Below are 19,749 nucleotides of genomic sequence, written 5' to 3'. Positions count from 1 at the left end.
ACATCCAAAGCCCTTTTTAAGTATTTTAAAAGAAGCAGATACAAGCAGCTTACATTAACATTACAGGTTCCACCTTAAACTTTCAGTATGGGAAAAACAGAGCTTAAGACAAGCAAAGGCACAGCAATTCTTTAAGACCTTTATTAACAGATGCTTGCAATTTGACTTGAAAAAATCAGGTGTACATTTCATACAAATTAAAAATGAGGTTCTTAAAAATCTCAACTTGACCAGATATGAAACAATTTAAAAACCTTTAAAGGTGTATTGAGAAAAAACAGGCCTTTAAAAAACGTGTTTGTCGTTCCCAAAAGGAGACTTCTTAGGTAAAAATAATAAAAATCCCATGCTGCATAGATAATGCAGATAGTCTAGTTATCTGGTCAACAGCAAAAAGCAAGCACTTAAGGTCTTCAGTTCCAATTCTTTTGTTCATTTCTTATTGCTGGAATTTCATATTCTTCTCTTTATATTTCATATTCTTTTCTTCTTTGATGACTAAACTGGAAAAAAGGAAAAAATGTCAGATGTGTTGCAGGCTTGTGTTTCTGGTGCTAAAACCATTTACAGTATTAATTTAGCATGGATTCCTGGAACACTTATGAAAAGTGCACAAATGTGTTCACTTAACAATTTTCCCCAATCTTGATATTACAATATTGATAACATGAACACCAGACTCTCAGTCTTGCCTCTGTGAATCACAGGACCTCAAACAGTAACCCATGCACAAACTCCTGCACTTCCTGTTATCTCTTCTGGAGCATTAATACTTTACAGACTAATGACTAACTAGTGCCTATATCAATGGTCCCCAAACTGGGGGAGTGCTCCCTAAAGGGAACAAAGAAGCATTCAGATAGGGCATAGTGTGGCTCACAGGGTCACTCCAGAGGTGACAGGCAGGGAGGGAACCCCAATCAGACCTATCCACCCCAGATGCAGCTCTATCCAAACCCTGAGCACAGCCCCACTTCCACCCCCAGCATCCAAGCACAGTTCCCAGGGGAGTGCAATTAAATTACATTATGGGGGCAACGGGGAACGTGATTTTAAAAACCTGGGGACCACTGGTCTACACTATTTCACTGTAATTTTTGTCAACAGAATGATGAATGGAAGTTCACAGGATGGCAACTAAAGGTTGGTGCAGCAGAGGAAACAGTGGAAAGAACAGATGACAGACAAACACAGAAAAGCAGGTGTTGGGAGTCAGGAAAACAAAAGTCAGGAACAGTGACTGTCCTAGATATGAGCCTATTCCCATAACTTTTAGTTACTAAATAACAGCTATATTCCAATGTTCATTTTTAACTTCTCATGGTCAGTAAAAACATTCTTCTGACAAAACAAAAGCCTAAAGTGAATGCATTACTACAAGGACAGCAACACCAAACAATACTTGTTGCCTCCCTGCTTTTTGATGTGGTGCTTCTGCACACGCTGCCAAACAAGACATTGGCTTTTTGTTGGCATACCACGTTGCAAGACTTTGTTTCATTCGCTAGCAGTAGTCCTTTATCCAAAGTGAATCTTAAATCTGTCCACATCTCCCTAGCACCCTGGGTTATGCCTCGATCCTAGTTGCTTTTAGGAACTCCTCCATCTGGTGTTATATATAAGCTTAATGTACTGCTATTCTCTCCTCCAGTTGAGGACTAATACACATGCAATATCCCATTAAAAACATCTTCCTCAAGTCAGTACATTAATACTTAATGTGACCTTGTGGGAAACATTTCAGCCAGACCATCTGAAAGTGACTATATCAAGCCAGGTGAAATTAATTTTTCAGTTGAGCACCTAAAACACAAAATAAGCCCAACTTCATTCCATTCATCTATGTGTACATAAGTCTACCAAAAGTCAATCAAAAATGGGGCTCGGCTGAGGAAAAGTGGCCGGAGCCAAAATTGTCTTTCATAGGATTTGCAAACAATGCTGCTTTTCTGTGTAGATGTTATTTCAATATTTGTTTCATATAGTTATAAGGTAGGTGTATCTAAGATCTTGTTCACACTACAACCACTCCAGCAGCGATTCCTATTTGCAGCATAGACAAGCTCAACATCCATCACCAGACTAAAGCACTGAACATATCCAAGAACTGGCCTGTTCAGTACAAGACTAAAGTCCCATCTAGAAACCTTCTGCAGCTAAGGCCCCAACTAATTTATAGGTGTACTGTTCACAGAACTTGACCCTGCAAGCTACTCAAATCATACTGCCCAATGTGTCCATTTTCATTACATCCAATTTAATAACAAGAAATGTGCAAAAAAAGACATTATTACAGTATAATATCCTTAAAAGAAAATCAAAATACCCACCCGGATGATGGTAGAGATGGTAAGCCGGCATTTACTCAGCCCCGCCCTGCTCAGCCTCGGGAGCGGACGTGTTCTCAGCTGGTGGTTCGGCTGCCTTTGTCTCTTTGCCATCTTGTGGTTTAGGGTTCTCTGGGCGTCTGCGTCGGTAGTTGAAGTTACGACGGTACCGACGTTGAGGTGGCTGCTGACCTTGGGTCTCATCCCCTTGGTTCTCTTTATCTTCTTCATTTCCTTCCTCCCTAGGCTGTCTTTGACGAGGAGGACCCCTGAAAATCAAGCTAGGCTTTAAGGATGCAACATCTGACCATTGTGTTCTAGCACAGTCACAAAATTTCACAACACGACAAGCTGAACTGCAGCATACCTGCGAAATCGTGGTCTGTACCCCCGATACATATTCTGTCTGACTGGTCTGCCTTGTTCTCCTGCACCCTGGTTGTCAGCACCCTGAAATAATGTACATCAAGACAATTTAGCCAGCTACAAGTGCAACCCAAAACCAAGAGACCTCATGCTGGACTGTAAGAAGGCTTCAGGGGGATCCTCCAACTACGGCCAGAGTAAAGACTTGCTGGGGGCCAAAGACAGAAAGATGAAGCCCCAGTCATGTGGAGCTGAAGCCTGGAGATCTGAGCCCAGATATGCAGGGCTAAAACCAAAGCCTGAGCAACTTAGCTTTGAGGGAACCTCTGTGGCATGGGCCAGAGGCAACTGCCCTGCTTGTTACTTTCCAGCCCTGGCTACTGTATGCAGAAAGCCAGCTATGGCACAGGGAAGCAGGTGGAGGGGCAAAAAGTGAGCTGAGAACCCCTGAACTAAGTGACTTAAACCAATCAACCAGAAGTCAGGCACACAATCTTTGCTGGGTAAGAGCAAACTATCTGGTAAGCTCCAAAGAAGTCACAGAATCATAGAACAATAGAGCCGGAAGAGACCTAAAAAAGCCATTGAGTCCTGTCCCCTGCTCTAAGCAGGGCCAAACCCATCAGATCAGCCCAGCCAGTGCTTTGTCGAGCTGAGACTTAAACGCCTCCAGGGATGGAGGCTCCACTACTTCCTTGGGTAGACCATTCCAATGCTTCACCACCCTCCTAGTGAAAAAGTTTTTCCTAATGTTCAACCTGGACCTTTCCAACTGCAACTTGAGACCACTGTTCCATGTTCTGCCATCCTGACCACTGCGAACAGCCTCTCTCCAATAAGCTGAAGGCTGTTATCAAGTCCCCCCTCAGTCTTCTCTTCTGCAGACTAAACACTCCCAATTCCCTCAACCTTTCCTCATAAGTTATATGCTTATCCTGGGGCACACATTGTTTCGATAGTTACCTTTAATTTAAAAACCTGAAAAATAACTGACTCACATTTCATATGTAAATTACAGCATTTTTGAACTGCGTCTAACAAACAAGACTTCTATGTTTAGCTCATTGTATTGCTAAAGCTAAAGAAAGGAAACTTAACACTCTATATGTAGGCAGCGGGAACTCCCTACCTCCCCCAATCATTGTAAGTAAAACAGTACAATATTAAATGCTAGGCAAAAATTACCTCTACTATCTCTCCCTGCACAGGAGGGTTGGAATATTGTGGTCGACGCCCATAGGGTCGACGCATATAGTAAGGTGGGTACCGCCGCCTGCGGTAGGGACGGCGCTGTTGGCCTTGTCCGTCTGGCATGCTGTCTGATCCCTCATTCTTTTCCCCACTCTCGCTGTTCTGGTAATTTTGCTGGTAGTTGCGTGGAGGACCCCTACGACGTGGATACCGTCTATAATGGTTACGGTCTGCTGCGTATTTACTGCCTTGTACTGGAACGCCACCAGGACCTGTAACATTAGCTGCCTCTGCACCCTTAAAAACAGTGTAACAACATTAAATAATGATCACAAGCAAAAAAATGTCAGTTATGTCATGAGACTACAAATGTCAGTAAATCAGAATTCACTGAGCAGAGATGCACTGTAAAGCAAGAAAAAATATAAACTCCTTGGTATGTCACAATACCCATCTACTAGAAGAAGCGACCAAACATCAGCCCAAACTGCAAATCAGTTTCTCTCAGACTTACCATTAGAGAATATGCTCACCTTTTCACCTTCTACCACATCAAACTCCACAGTCTCTCCATCACCTACACTGCGAAGGTACTTCCTGGGGTTATTCTTCTTTATGGCGGTCTTGTAATAGAATATTCCAGAATGAGATTTAGAATTGCATCATACAGAGATTGCTTACAATTTATCAAAAGACTTCTTAGATTATGGATATACCTGAACATTCTGTTTTCCTTGGGAGAATGCATTTTCTTGAACTAAAAATGCAGCAATATGAGCACATAAACGAAGTTTCAACAGACATATGCTACACATTTTCCCCTATGAAATTTAATAAAAAGTGCTAGCCCAAAACTGCCACAAGTAGCATGTAAATTCACACACAGTGGCAACAAACCAGTGTACCTTCAAATGATGCAATGAGTACTTAAATTACTTGGAGGCTGATCTACAAGACAAACACCACAAGTCATTGACACTAGCTTATGAGGATTCCTGTACATTCTTTTAAGTATGCAAATTTAAGTACAGTAGAGATAATCAGTCTGCAGCTTGCAAGCCACATGCAGCTCTGAGGCATCACCTGCAGCTCTTTAAGGCTCCCTGCCAGCATACTGCAAACGGTAGGTTTGCAGTGCTCTACGAGTGAGGGAGTCTCCTGTTCCCCCACCTTCCGTAACAGCTCAGGAAAGACGGGCTATACTTAGTGCTTAATCTGCCTACTAAGACCAACAGAAAATATCATGAGCATGGTAATTTATAAAAAACCTCAGCAACTGGTAGCACTTTGTTGCATCTCCATGGGTTGGGTTGCATTCTAACCCCTCGACGAAGCACCCGAGGGAAGGGAAGGGATTTGCTCCAAATGTGTGTCGGAGCTCTTTGCTGAATCCATCTGGCTGCTAGTCTTATGTGAAATGCTTGGTTAGCAGCAACAAAGCATGGCAAACCACGGCATCTTCACAAAGAGTGCTTTTTCTCCTGAGCTGTTGGTTGTGCATCAAAACTAAGGTGTTAATAGAAGACATGAGCCTCATGCTTCATCTGCAGCATGCAATAAATGAGTTAAGGTTGTCATGAATGAGTATGGAAGGGGTTAATTGCTTCCTGAGGTAACTTGAGCCCAGGTGAGCCAATGGGAGTGAAGTGACTTTTCTTAACTGAGAACAATTGTATCATACAGGGCTTCTGTCTGCAGAGAAAAGATGTCTCCCAGGCAAATGAAATAAATATCAAATATTCTGGCCATCTCAAGATCAGCCACAGAAATGTAAGTAAGAGGGAAATGTATAGTTAGATGTGATCAGGTTATGGTTATTTTGAATTTGGTTGAACTGGCTACTGCTGTTTGCTTGCCACTCTTTTGTTCTTTGCTGTTTTTTGTTTGTTTTGTTCGACTTGAGATTGACTTCCCCCTGTAACTTTTAAACTGGCTCCCAGGGAAATATTTTGATCTCTGTGTGCAACCCATGATCTCTTTTCTCTTGTTTGGTGAATAAATCACTGTTTTTAATCAACTGATCTAATCCTGTGTCCTGAGAGTTTGTCTTAGACCAAAAGGTCATCTATTAAATTAGTTTTTTGTGTCTGAGCTCTCTCTGGAGGGAGGGTTAAGAGCTTATGGTGCTCCTGTGAAGATAATCCCAGATGGATCTTCCTGGGTTAAGTGGACTTTTGTTTTACCTGGGTGGTGGCAGCCTATCTGTGACCTTGGGAAATTTTCAAGTAAAGCCTGTGTATAGGCAAGAGGGATTTTAAGTTTTGCAGACCCCCACTTTCTGCACTCTGAGTGCCAGTGGGGAAGGAGCATTGACATAGGTAAATTTAGTTTTCAGTGTGTTGAAAATTTGAAAGTACTAGATTCTATTTATAGCTACATTAAATAATATTCTGCGTGTTTGGAGAAATGCTGCACAGGGCATACAGTAGTCATGTGGCTCTTTTGATTAACGATGGTTGCAAATGTGGTTCCCGAGTCACAATGTGATTACAACTGGTGCAGCAAATAGCTTGTTTATCCCCAGTACAATCAAAACAGGAAGCAGGATTTCCAGCAAGCTTTGTTACACTTAAAGGCCATACCCTGAAGAACTTAAAACAAAATGTAATGCAATCAAAAACTGAAAACCAAATCATAGCCAGGAATATTCTCAATAACTGCACATTCCTGTGATGCTTCTTGATCTATGTAAGAAAAAAAGTTTGCTTTACCCTTGGAATGTGTATTTAGGATTCCATAGTACTGCACTGTTCCCCACAAAACAGACTATTTACAAAAAAAGCATATTTAGATCAGTGGCCTATTGTCCCCACAAGAGGCACCGTGCACATGAAACTCCCCCTGAAGTCACTGGAACTAGAACTCATCACTTTTAAGGTCAGGCCAGTTATTTGCACAGCTATTTAAGTGTCCATCAGTTTGAAAATAGTTGTTGGAATATGAATTCTAAACACTTTATTGCAGCTGAGAATTCGCAATAGACAGTGAAGTTTCCACAGCAGAGTTTATTCTACTACAAACTAGATAAGAAGGTTTAAATAAGCGAATATAAAACCACATGGTGAATGCTACAAACAAAAGGACAACTACATGAGAAAAACTTAATTGCCTGATCCAATTTCAGTGCCAACTTTAAGGTACCCTAAAGATGAAGCAGTATTTGCCTCTTAAGTCACTTGTAGGCACAACAATATTGCAATCGTGCTTAAAAAGTTTAGTTTACACCCTGGCTAAAGAAGGGCTCAATCCTGTATTTCCGAGTAATATTTTAAAATAAAGATTAGGCTGCCTAAACTTGCAACACTACAGAAATAATCCTACAGCTTTTCAACAGACCATGCACCTACATACCGAAATGCCTCAAATTTTCTGGTGTTGACTTTTTTTTTAAATCTGAACTGGGGTCACCAAATGAAATGGGTAGAAAGTTTAAAGCTAACAAAAATGTTTTTCTTCACACAGCATGTAGTAGGCCCGTAGAAATCCTTGCCAGAGGAGGTTGTGAAGAACTAGATAAAATCATGGAGGTAAAATCCAGCTAAAAGTGCCTCATGATCTTTAACATATCTATGTTTCATATCTCTGCAAGGTAAGGAAATATGAACCCCATTTTTTCTCTACTATCTAGTTAGAAGTAATTAGAGATTGACATTGATTAAGGTTTATTTTTGGTTTATTTTGCCCATTTCCTTGCAATTTGCTTAAGTTTTACTATTTTCTTGAGTACTAGCAGTCTAGTATTGTTGCCCTTGGGCCTTCCCACTTGCCCTTGCTGGAGATGGTTGCAAAAAGAATACTAATATTCATTTGGAAGATTTCAGGCCATACTCAAACTGACCAAAACTTACTAGTTAATTTAAAAAAATAGAAGCATCACAATACACTTTCTGAAATTACAGGTTGAACCTCTCTATCTGGCACCCATCAGGTCCTGAAGGTGCCAGATGAGAATCTGCTCGACAATGGGAGCAGCTCTATTGTTCTATGAATCTTGTCTAGCAACATTACCAGCACTTCCACTGCTTATTGGACATTTAGAGGTAAATTACAGCTAAACACAGAACACAGAGCCAGGCCTGGTGGCTGTAAACAAACTTCATGGGACTGCACGAAACTTGGCCATTCCTATAAATGGCTGTTCCACAAATTAAACTCATGCCAGATTAGACATTGCCAGATAAAAGTTCCAGATTAGAGAGGTGCAATCTATACTTAAACAGGATGGATACTTCTGATGCCTATAATATTCACAAGCATCACTGCATTTTATTCTGGCTAACTGGCCACACAAAATAGCAAATAAACTCTAAATTGCATAAGTAAACTGAAGTGTTCTTGCGTGCATAAAGTATCATAATGCACCAGACCGCCCATCCCTTTTGTATAGATTCTTCTGATGACCTACCACCACATTCATAGAAAGGTGTGAACTCGCATGCTTGTTCATTATAGAACACCTCGCCCTTTGGGTAAGTTAATATTTAAACAGGTATGAATTGCTTATGCCGTGAGGGATTAAAGTCCATATTTGACTAAAACTTTTGAGATGGAAGTGCAAGCACTCATTCCTGAAAGTAGTCTTTAAATCCCACTAAGCTTTCACTCATACCTTGCAGCAGCAAGTTCCAAAGTTAAACATGACAGCTAAATTTGATGGTGTGTTCTGTTCATATTCTACCAACTATTTTCTTCTTTCCATGCTATGGATTTGCCTTTTATTACCTCATAGCCATGATGTCCAACATGCTAGCCACATGTGGCTATTTAGCAGGCTGAGTGGGGCTATTTGACTTGAACAATAAATATAGATTCAGAATAATGTAGCGATAGTGGCTAATGTTTCAGACCTGGTTGGACCCTTAGTTTCTAACCTATCACAGAATTTTACTTCTTATCCCATGGTTACTTAATGCCTATTCTGAAAATTCTCAGAAAAAAAGTTAGATTAAACTACACATTGTCATACAATGTAATTTTCAAGTTAAGTATAACATGTAAACATGAAACTGTCACAGCATGAAAAATATAAGTAACAATGGAAACTGTTTTGGAACTTCAACTATACGAATGTACTGCTTGGTACTAATGTAATAAAAATCCACAGCGTTATAGCAGAAGACTTTGGAGAACCAAGATATCTTCAAGAGAACACAGCATCTAATATGCTCCACCTTCCTTAAGCGAACGCTCAACTAGTACACTGTGGCAAGTTAGCATAGTAAGTTTTAGTTCTAACAGAGGTATTTTTGTGCAGGTGGTACTGCAGATAGCTCACCTGGTGTACGAACACATCTTCCTTGGTGTCATTCCTACAACACAAAATAAAATTCAGAGATTCAGAAAGGTGTGTAACAAAATGAACACACATTTTAGATTCACTAACATTTGGCTAGGAGCCAAAATGCTAATTCTGAAGTATTGCCAAGGACCACACTGGCTATCAGCATCAGTATGTGATACTCCTCCCTCTCCAACTGCTCCGCTAACTGCATTCTAGCATTCAAACTAAAAAGATATCAACCCAAGTGTCATATTTTAAACACCCACCCCACTTCAATATTCAGTAACAAAACAGTTGACAAGGAATATGTGGTTTGAGTGTTTGACAGCAGTAATTCATCAGGTTAGGCAGGGAGAAGCAGATTAACTGATAAAAGTCCCCTTAAAGATTTTTGAAAAAATGAAGTATTATAGAAGACATAGTAAGAGGGTGCTTTAAAATACCTGATAGTATAGCCTCAGAGTCAAAATATTACTTCTCTTCCCTTTACACTGGGAGTGTACACATTGCTCCCTATACCTCATGGCCTTTCACACAAAGCTTATCTCCCCTACCATTCCGTCATATGTAAGCGCTCACAATTTTTCCCTGTACTTCCTTTCTCGCCACCTCATAGTTCACTAGAGGTCTAACAGCTACATTTTTCTCCTCTCTCAGGTCCACAGGGGATGCAGGAGAAGTGGAGGGGAATTTTAAGTATGATAATGGTTCAAATCAGTTATTTCTAGTAGTACTTCCAATGTCCAGTGACTTTCTGAAGATTTTCGTGCTCTTTCCAACAAGCTCACAAGCCTCAAAAAATAGTGGAAAGAAGATGGTGACTGATCTTGTCACCTTAATAGAGGTTTACCTTTTAAAAAAATAAAAAGTAATTGAATTTATCAGTATTCCCAATCTTTCATGATTTTCACTGTCCACTAGCTCTCTCACAGGTTACATCAATACTGTCTTTCAAGGAGACCTGAATATACAGCATGCTGTGGACATATGTCGCACAGAAAAATCCATAAGCCATTTGGTATGGTGCAAAATGAATAGGTAGTATTAATGTAGAAAAGGCTCACTAGGCATTCAACTTAGTTTAGTTTTGCATATGCCACTCCACCCTCCATTGATTTCATTAGTTTTTATTAACAGTGAATTATAGTTCTAGTCTAGTGTTTCCCATTTATTGGGTCTTAAACCCTTTTAAGAATTTTGCAGTACCCCATTTCCAGGTTCTACCCACCTCAACCCCCAAACTGCCCCACATTTTCAGGCTCTACTACCCCATCCCACAAACCCATTCCCCAGCTCCAGGCTTAACTCCTCTAAGCCCAAAACCCATCCCCACACCTTAGCCCCTCTCAGCCGCCCCCCCCAACCCTTTTGAGTCCCAAACCCACCCCCTTACCCCCAAGCTTTACCCTCCCCATTCCAGAAACCTACTCCCCCACCCCCAGGCCTAACCCTTCAAAGCCCCCAACCCACGCCACCACCCCCAGGCTTAATCCCTCTCAGGCCCAAACCCTCACCCCTTCCCCAGGCTTAAGCTGCCTCAGCCACAAACCAGCCCTGTGGCACTGGCTGGAAAGCCTACATCAGGTGGCCACATGCACCCAACGGAAGGAAGGCTGCTGTGGAGGGGTTCCACTGGCGGGGTGAAAGAGGGGCTTTCTGTACCCCTCCCCCCACCCTGCTGCAGCTGAAATAATGTAATTAAATTCAGTTGGTTTAACACCTGGAACCTCTGCTGCCCTGCCAGCTGTTAAACCAATTAAATTTAGTTCCATTGTTTCAGCAGCAGCAGGGCAAGGCACTGCAAAGCAATTTTCTCACTGTACCCTTATTTTCACTTTGCGGAACTCCAAGGTTCTGCAGAATACCATTTGGGAAACACCACTCTAGTCAAAGCCTCTCCCTACACAGGGGCGTACGGCACTTCAGAAAACTTGGGAGGAGTTTCAGACGGAATCTAAAGTGGTTCAAAATAAGGGGAAGAGCTGATCAGTACAATTAAGTCAATATATCTGCAAAAACCTGTCAAACCAATATTCTGTGGGAAGGAGTTGCTTCATTTAGAGCTGAACAAATACTGCAATAAAGCCAGTTCATAGGCTGTTCTAAAAGCAAAGTCACTGGAAGAAGGGCTAGTCTTAATACATCTCATGTGACTTCATCTAGAACTGAAAATAAATGCGCTGGAAGGAATATAACAAGGTGTACGCTAATGTATCAATATTATGCAGCACCTCCATTAAGTCAAACACAGAATATACCATGTAAGGCCTCAGAAAAATTTGATTTGCTAAATGTAACCCTGTTTATATGCATGGATCATCTTTGTAGCTAAAGTTAGGAATTTTAGCTATCAAAACAAAAAAGCAGTCCAGTAGCACTTTAAAGACTAACAAAATAATTTATTATGCGATGAGCTTTCGTGGGACAGACCCACTTCTTCGGATCACAGCCATACCAGAACACACTCAATATATAAAGGCACAAAGAAACAAAAATAGTAATCGTAATAGTAACTTAGCTATGTGTTTGTACTGAGCATGTTGTGTACCAGGGTACCTTCCCCCCACCTCACTTCCCTCAGTAAGTGTACATTAGGGCAAGGGCATCAACTCTCACTATGGGCCATTAAAAAAAATTCACCCTGTTCAATACTCTCTTTCCCAACGGCTGCCTCCTATAATTCAGCAAACAACGTAAGTACATGTGAAAGATGTGGGATCTTTTACCAGTAACTTCTCATGCTCATGTGACCCTGAGCATCATATTGGACAAGTAATTTTCCATGCACCTGGGCCATTAGTTGCAAGCTAGAACATCACTGCTTTGCCTTCATTACTTTCTTCATATATCTGGACTGGATTTCTAACAAGAAAGCTTAAAAGAAAGAACTGAATGATCCATAATCTGTTTGTAAGAAGCCGGAGACTATTTTCAAGCTAGCGGAGCTACACCATGGCTATAACAGATGCTACTTCCTCCAGTCCCTTGGCATTCTCACTCACTGCCCCAGCTCTGCCACCCCATCTCATCCCACCCATCTCCACTGCCTCTCTTGAGCATGCCCGACCCCTGCTAATCCCTTTCCTTCCACAGCCTTCTGCATGCCACAGAACAGCTGACTGCAGTGGGAGGCAAGCACTGTGGGGAAAGCAAGAAGCCATCAGCACATGGGAGGCACTAGGGGAGAACTGGAAAGAAAACTGGCTGCCATTCAGTGCTCAGCACCATTTTTCCCCCCACATGGATGCTCCAGCCTTAAGGAACTCACGGAGTTAGGTGCTTGTGACTGATTCTGATCTGCAATCTATGAAAATCAGTTATAAGTGTATTTCCTTAGCTATTTACACCTGTTTTTTATTACCTGTAGTCATTAGTTACTAAAGGATTGGTTCTAAGTGATTTTTGAGTAAGATCTGAGTTATATATTGAAATGGTGAAATGTCTGATCCTCTGGGATTGGTACCTCCCACCCCACAATATATATGATGAATCTGGTTTTCAATAATCTCTCAGTTCTTTGTATAGTGGTGAGCCAACGGCTGGAATGTGCACCTATACTGATACACAAGCACAATTTGTCACTGGCTTGGAGAAATCTAATTCTAGACCACTATCAGTTTCTAGTGTATCTTTCCTGTGACGGGCATTGTCAGCTCTGACCTATCTTTGGCACTGTGGTATTAAACAAACACTCAGTATTTTCAGAGCACCTAATAAATTTAACTCTGATGACCACTCATTGTCATAATGTAAAAAAATATCTATATCACACTGACCTCCAATGTCATACTGACACTACCTATGGGCACAGAACTATATGGCACCTGTGGGGGGAAAACCACATGCTGTGGACATATGACAGTTTCATGCTGCTACTGCTTAGCAAGTCTCAGCTTCGGGGTTAATGGAAGAAGACAGCAGAATATGCAGCGGGCGGGCACACTGCATTGTAACACTACTTTCTCAGGAGGGAGAGAACTTGAAAGTCATAGCACACCAGACTCCAACAGGAAGGAGAAAAGCACAAGCACGTTCACCTTACTAAATTTAAAGTGGGTCTTACCCCACAAAAAGTACATTAACTTAATAAATCTGTTAGTCCTGTAGCACCTTTAAGACTGCTTGTTATTTACAAAGCCACAGATTAAACACAGCTACTACCCCTCTGAAACCTTACAAACATGAAGCATCTCTAACTGTTAAGATGTCTATTGGCAAGAAAATATGAGTGATGAAAACTTTGTGCAGGGTCCCAGGACCAGATCTTTCTAGAAATCCCAGAAGCTCATCTCTCCCCAGCTGCTACGATAACAGGCTTCTCAAAGCATTGCCTCTGGGGGATCATAGTGCTGAAATCCCATAGCCACCCGCCAAAGTCATTGGTACTTACTTCAGGAAGGATTAACATGCCAATTAACTTTAAAATATTTCAACAGTTACTTATTCAGCTTGAGATGATCTAGAACTCATCCTGTTAGACCAAAGTGAACTGAAAGTCAACTGACTAAGGACAAAACAGGACCACAATCCTCAGGCATGCACAGAAGTGTTTGCAAACCAGGGTCAAAAAAAACACTATAAAGGAGGAACTTAAAATAAGATTTCTAAAGTTCAAAGTGCAGTACCACTCTGGATTACCATTCCTCAAACCATGTAATCCAATACCCTGTCAGTGCCATTTCATTATTGGTCACTGATGCAATGGGGACAAATCTGTCACTGAAGACCTATTTTTTTATTAACATTAAAATATTTCACAGGATTCACAGACCCCACACCGACACTTCAAAGTAAAATGAGACTAAACAGGTAGCCATACTGCCAATAACGAAGTATTTGCACCAAAATGTGATGATTGGTTATAAAAACCACAAATCTGCAATCAAGTATAAGCAACAGGCTTCCTCAAAACTCTTTTATGAAACTTTTTCCTACAGTATATGAGACACCGCAAAAATCACAACCTTGCCCTAATGGTTGGGGAATATCATGACATTTCTGCAGCTTTCATCTTCCTGTCCTGGAAACATGTGATCATGCACTAGTTGCTCATTAAACTATCAGCCTCCAGACTGAAAAACTGATCATTAGTTAATACTTTGAACACTGAGCACATAAGAAAATTCATTCCACACATGGGACAATCGTTGGTTGGGGTGGAGGAGTTCAGAGTGGAGGAGGGCATGAATGAGGGTCCTGTCTAGAGTGTGCAGGCCCTGGGGTAGAGCTGGGGCATTTGAGGTGAAGGAGGGGGCCTCTCCAAGCTGTCATCAAGGGGTGTGGAGTGCACTTAGAGTAGAAGGCTGGTGAGGTGGTCTGGGCAGGAGTTATGGTTGAGAAGGGGGCTCATAGTTGGAGTATGGGGTTGAGGAACGCGCTAGGGTGATGCTACAGGTTCAGGGCTAGGGCTCTGTTTTGGGTACATGGTCTGTGAGAAAATTAGGGTGCAAGACTAGGCTCAATGCTGGAACATGTGGTGGAGGGGGAGCAAGGTGCTTATCTGGAGCAAACACCATTTGGTGTGGAGAACAAGTGGCTAAGTGTGACCTGCACTCACTTGTAGGCCCCACTTCCCATAGCTCCTCTTGGTTGGGATTCCCAGAGCAAAGACTTTAATGCAAAAGTAGCGTGGGGACAGAACTTTGCAGCGGTCTCATCTCTAGAGTAGGGCAGGGAAAACAGCAGTGCATGGAGCCACCTCCTTTCCACCTCACCCAAAACATAAGGGGTTTAGGGACTCTAGCCCTGCTGTTGGGTCCACATGAGCAGCTCCCTGCATCAGCCAGAGGTACATCTACTCAGCTCACAGCAGGCACCTTTCCCCCAGCCATGGTATCTACCAGTGCCTGAGCAGGGCTTATTGGGCAGCTGCACAGCCACACAGCTTAGAGGGAACCCTGAATTATACATGTTCAAAAATAATTCAATATAGTCTTGTAGACCTTCCACATAATCCAGACAACTTTATGAATGAGCACATCAGAGTCTATACTTGCATCCTCCTGGATAAATAAGGAATTCAAAGTAGTTTGCTTCGTGAATACTCAGGCTGTGTCTACACTAGCAGTTCTTTTAGAACAGCAGGCTCTTTTTCAAAAGGGCACATGGAGTGTCCCCACACAGAATGTGCTCTTTTGATCTGAAATTGGAAGAATGCAGCATTTTTTCCCCCAACAGCCCTCCTCCTCTCCCAGATGAAGAAGAGTGCCTTTTTCTGAATGATTCATTTACAAAAAAAAAAACAAAAAAACCACACACACACACAGACATTACAGGGGACTCTTTTAAAAAAAAAAAAAAGTAGTCCTCATGGCACAGGTTTTCTGACCCCTCACCCGTTCTTTCAAAAGAGTGAGAACTGTGTGGCCGCAATCTATCCAAAGAAGGGATCAAAAAGGTTTTTTTTTTTGTTTTTTGTTTTGGAAGAGAGCTTCCAGAAGAACTTTTCAAAATATTGCTGTAGTGTAGACACGATCTCAGAAGGATAACCATGTTAGTTTGTATCCATAGAAACAAGAAGTCCTGTAGCACCTTACAGACTAACAGATTTTTGGAGCATCAGCTTTTGTAGGCAAAGACCCACTTCATCAGATGCACGTAGTAAAGATTGCAGAGGAAAGTGTCCACAAAAGCTTATGCTCCTTAAAAAAAAAAACTTTATAAGGTGCCACAGGACTTCTCGTTTTTGTCGATACTAGTTCCTACATCTCCTATTATAAAAAAAATAGTGCAAAAATTGGGAGTGTGCACGCTTTAGTTCACTAGAATAAAAAAAGCATCTTGTTTGTACAAGAAAGCCAGCTGCTTTAATTAGTAATTGCTTATTGTGTTATTTCACATTAACCCACTTGGGTAAGGGGTTCAGATATTCTCATCTGTGCAAATAATTTAGATTCTACTATACCCCTTTTTGGAACAATGAACAGATGGAGAAAAAGGAAAATAAGGACACTGCAAAACACCCACTGACTTCAGTGAAGTGTTACATGCAGCAAACTTCCAGAATTGAGCTGTAAGGGAACTTTACATCTTATTAAAATGCAACCAGCACTTAAGCACCTCTGCTGAGTCACAGCTAGAGATTCCATCACAAGGATTAACAAACATTGCTGTATTAATATATTCCAAAATTTAAGAGACACTTTAAATTTTTGAAAAACTCTAAGTAGTTCATTTTCTGACAGAATACTTTAGAAAACAGCCCGTCCTTTTAAAATTCATTCAGAAAACTACTTAAGCAATTTTTTTCATTTAATGCAGTATTTTGTTTGTAAGGGAATTCTCAGTCGCCCTTGCTGACAGCACAAACACTGAAAATGGAGTTTAAATGAAGTGTTGTAAATTACACAAAGTTAAATTACAAAACAGAAAAAATTTCTAACTTCTTGCAACATTTACCAGGTTTAGAAGTTATTTAAATTAAAAATGATCTAACTTTGTACATTCAATTTGAACTTTTGAATTTAAAACTATTGACCAGGCCAATCAGTAAGTGTGGCCTTTGCAATTCAGTTAGCATTGACCAGAGTATATTCGGTAAGTGATATTTCTGAGCACAGTAATTAAAAATGAAACAATTCAGTATTAAATTATTATTGCTTGTAGTCAAATAACTTTTGAAAATACTAATGGAAATATGAATACATAACCCAAGGCTGCTACTAAGGCTTATCACTTCTGTGCATTTAAACACAGCTTAGACTCAAAACAAATATTAACAGATGTCATGAACCAGTGCAGTTGGCTATACATTTAAACGCTTTATGAAAAATCAACCTACCTCTAACACTGAGTAAACCAGTAAAGACTGAGTAAATCAGTTTATTGATCTGAAAAAGTGGGTCTATCCCAAGAGAATATTCATCACCTAATAAACTAATTAATTAGTTAGTCCTTAAGTGCTACATGATTGTTGGTTTGTTTTGACTGAGTAAACCAGTTTATTATTAAACAGTGCAAAAATGAATCTGGAACACAAACCGGCTATGTCTACATTAGCAACCATTACTACTTCCGTAAAAAGCTCAATAGGACAGAGTGCTCAGGTCACATTTCAGCCACACACCTCACAATCCCCAAACACCTGTAAAGGTGCTACTGATGCGATAACATTGAGTCCAAGGGTTACTTGAAAATACCATTGTGATTGTCAGACAAGGCTCTGGCAACACGAGGAAGGAAGAAAAGCTATAAGGACAGCCTACTGTTCTGGGGAGAAGTAAGGAGGGCACAAGGTTAGTTACTAGGAGTGAACTCATCTAGTCTGGTTGAAAACTCAGGCAAGAACGATTTGAAAGAAACAACCTAGTGTGAGTAGTGCCGGGTGGGAAAGATTTTCTGGGGAAATCCTGCAGCAGCTATTAAATCCACCAACCCGTCCTCAGTCTGTTCCCCAGGCTAGTGACCTCCGCACCAAGCCACTCATCCGAAAGCCGCTACGAGACGTCAGATGAGGCCTGCTCAGCTAGGCAGGATCCGTCACGCGTTGCCGGAGTCACCGCCCCGCCCCCGGGCAGCGAGCACATGGCCCGGCACCTCCCTCCTCACCTGTTGATGAAACCGTAGCCGTTCCTTACGTTGAACCATTTTACTGTTCCCAAAACCTTCGTTGCTGAAAAAAAAACCGTGACAGCCACGTGACGCTTCGCCCCGCCGAGCCCCGGCTCTCCCGCTGCCCCCGAAATAGGCTCGGCACGGCCGCGCCCAGCAGACAGGCCGCGCCGCGCGCGGGGGTCCCGGGAAGGCACGTGGCTAAGCGGGCTCCACACAAAGGCCCCGCGTGGCGGACATTTTGAGTGTCTCCGCGCCAGCCCCGCCCCCATCCGTCACACGCGGGGGCCAACGGCTGAAGCGGCGCGCGGGGCCTAACGGCCACTGCGCGCGCACCAGGAAGGGGTCTCGCGCCTTCTTGCGGGGGAGGAGGGATGACGCCCACAGACCCCTCCCTTTCTCCCTCAGCCCCAGCCCGCCTCACCGATGACCTTCTTGTCCCCGCCGGCGGGGGGCGCCGCCGAGGTCAGGCCGCTGCCACCGTTGCCTGTGCCGCCGTTGGGTTTGGACTCGGCGGGGGCGGTGGGGGCCGCCGCGGGGAGAGGGGCGGCGGGCGGCTGGGTCTCGGCCTCGCTGCTCATGGCGGCGGCTGTTCGGTGCGGACGGTGGTGGTGACTAGCTGTTGCGCCGCCTCCCGCGGTGTGATGGTGACTGGGGCCGGCCGTGGGGGGGCTGCTCCCTGCTCCGGGCTCGCTGGGCTCCGCTCTCCGCTCCCGATACCGATCGAACTGACCACAATGGCGGCCCGCACCGGCTAGCCACCCAGCACGCACCGCCCACTCGCTCATTCACTGGCTAAGGAGGTTGCCCTTCAAGCAATATGCAAGCCCATTGGCTTTGAGAAATCCGCCCTCATGATCTCTTTCACACCCATTGGCCGAGGCGCCTGTCCCTCGTAGAATGCTCTTAGATATTAGGAGTACTTACCCTGACACGCACTTGCTAACGCTTATTAGTCGCCGAATCTATCCATCATATGACGCGCTCACCCATTGGCTGAATGAACCACGGCTGCCGGGTGTTTTTTTTTGCTCGTTTCGTTACTCCTCCCTTTTGGAGCATGATTGGTGCAGCACACTGCTTGATCCCGCCTCCGGGAGGACGGGGCGGTACGTTCCTCACTAGCGTAGCATGGGCGGAGCGGTAAGGCTCGGGCTGTAGCACGTGGCCTCGGTTGAACTTGTGCGGTTACCTCGGGCACGTGCTCAGCTCAGACTGCGGCTGCCCGGCCCTCACCCTCCGGGGCCCTGCAGAGACAACGCTGGGGGCGCCTCCTCTCTTTGCTTCCCCGCACCCGAGCCAGTCGTTGGAGAGGGGCCTGGCTTCTAGCTAGCAGATGGAGTTGCCAACTTCCTGTTGGCACCAACCCCACCGTCCTGGCCTCGCCCCTTCTGCCGGCCGTATCCCTGCACGCCTCTCTGCGAGGTTCACTCTCTTCCATCCTAACTCACTGTCACTGGGCCGGGTCTGGAGAGGCTCTAAATGGATGTGCAGGCTCTGTGGTGGCACCGAGGCTGAGGGGCTCGGGGGCAGGTTGGGTGTGGGCAGGAGAAAGGCCTCTGGCCAGGGTGCAGGCTGAAGTGTTCAGGATTTTAGGGAGTTAGGTTGCAGGAGGGAGCTACAGGCTGTGGGGTGGGACAAAAGAATTTAGAATGGAGGAGGGGACTGCAGTTTGAGGCAGGTTGTTAGAGCATGGGAGGTGAGCAGGCTCTGGCATACAGGAGGAGGCTCTGGGTTGGGGAGCTAGAGGGCAGAGGATTGTGGTGCACAGGGCTCTGGAATGGGTGTAGGCTCTGTGGGACAGTTGGGGGGTGAGGTGTTTGGGGTGGGAGGGGAGGTGCAGTTTGTTTCAGCCAGAAGATTGAGCCTTGGCCTTACCTTGGACAGCTCCCAGTCAGTGACACTGAGGCAGCTTGCCAGCCTGTTCTGGTTCTGTGCTGTGCCCTGAAATCAGCCAGCAGGTCCAACTCCTAGATGGAAGGGGAGGTGGACAGGAGACTCCAAGCAGGCACACACTGCTCTTCGCTATCTTAC

The 19,749-nt window shown here is 43.6% G+C and overlaps 1 protein-coding gene across 3 annotated transcripts; it reads right to left on the bottom strand.

Annotated features, from left to right (window-relative positions):
* Positions 1–125: 125 nt before the first annotated feature.
* Positions 126–18,441, bottom strand: YBX1 (Y-box binding protein 1). 3 transcript variants are annotated; one of them, XM_075018074.1, is made up of 8 exons: positions 18,140–18,441; positions 17,713–17,776; positions 9,160–9,193; positions 4,418–4,507; positions 3,879–4,181; positions 2,695–2,777; positions 2,331–2,596; positions 126–503 (listed from the first exon to the last, which is right to left on the bottom strand). In XM_075018074.1, exons 1-7 carry the CDS (start codon positions 18,294–18,296, stop codon positions 2,362–2,364), a joined length of 966 nt encoding a protein of 321 aa, XP_074874175.1. In that variant the 5' UTR covers positions 18,297–18,441; the 3' UTR covers positions 126–503; positions 2,331–2,361. The 3 variants fall into 3 exon arrangements, with proteins under 3 accessions (XP_074874175.1, XP_074874172.1, XP_074874174.1); XM_075018071.1 differs by having other exon boundaries at positions 2,331–2,608; positions 18,140–18,432; XM_075018073.1 differs by having other exon boundaries at positions 126–498; positions 2,331–2,608; positions 18,140–18,432.
* Positions 18,442–19,749: the final 1,308 nt, after the last annotated feature.

Source organism: Carettochelys insculpta, chromosome 23, assembly GCF_033958435.1.
Source record: "Carettochelys insculpta isolate YL-2023 chromosome 23, ASM3395843v1, whole genome shotgun sequence".
Lineage (NCBI taxonomy): Eukaryota > Metazoa > Chordata > Testudines > Carettochelyidae > Carettochelys > Carettochelys insculpta.
Note: the sequence above shows the minus strand (reverse complement) of the source record. Positions and strands in the feature narration are given on the sequence as shown.

Excerpts from the sequence above, each read along its gene's own strand:
- YBX1 (XM_075018071.1), bottom strand. The coding sequence starts at position 18,296 with ATGAGCAGCGAGGCCGAGACCCAGCCGCCCGCCGCCCCTCTCCCCGCG. Across the intron at positions 4,182-4,417 it reads ATGTGGTAGAAGGTGAAAAG|GGTGCAGAGGCAGCTAATGT; the intron begins GTGAGCATATTC and ends ACTGTTTTTAAG. Across the intron at positions 2,778-3,878 it reads TGCAGGGAGAGATAGTAGAG|GGTGCTGACAACCAGGGTGC; the intron begins GTAATTTTTGCC and ends ACATTATTTCAG.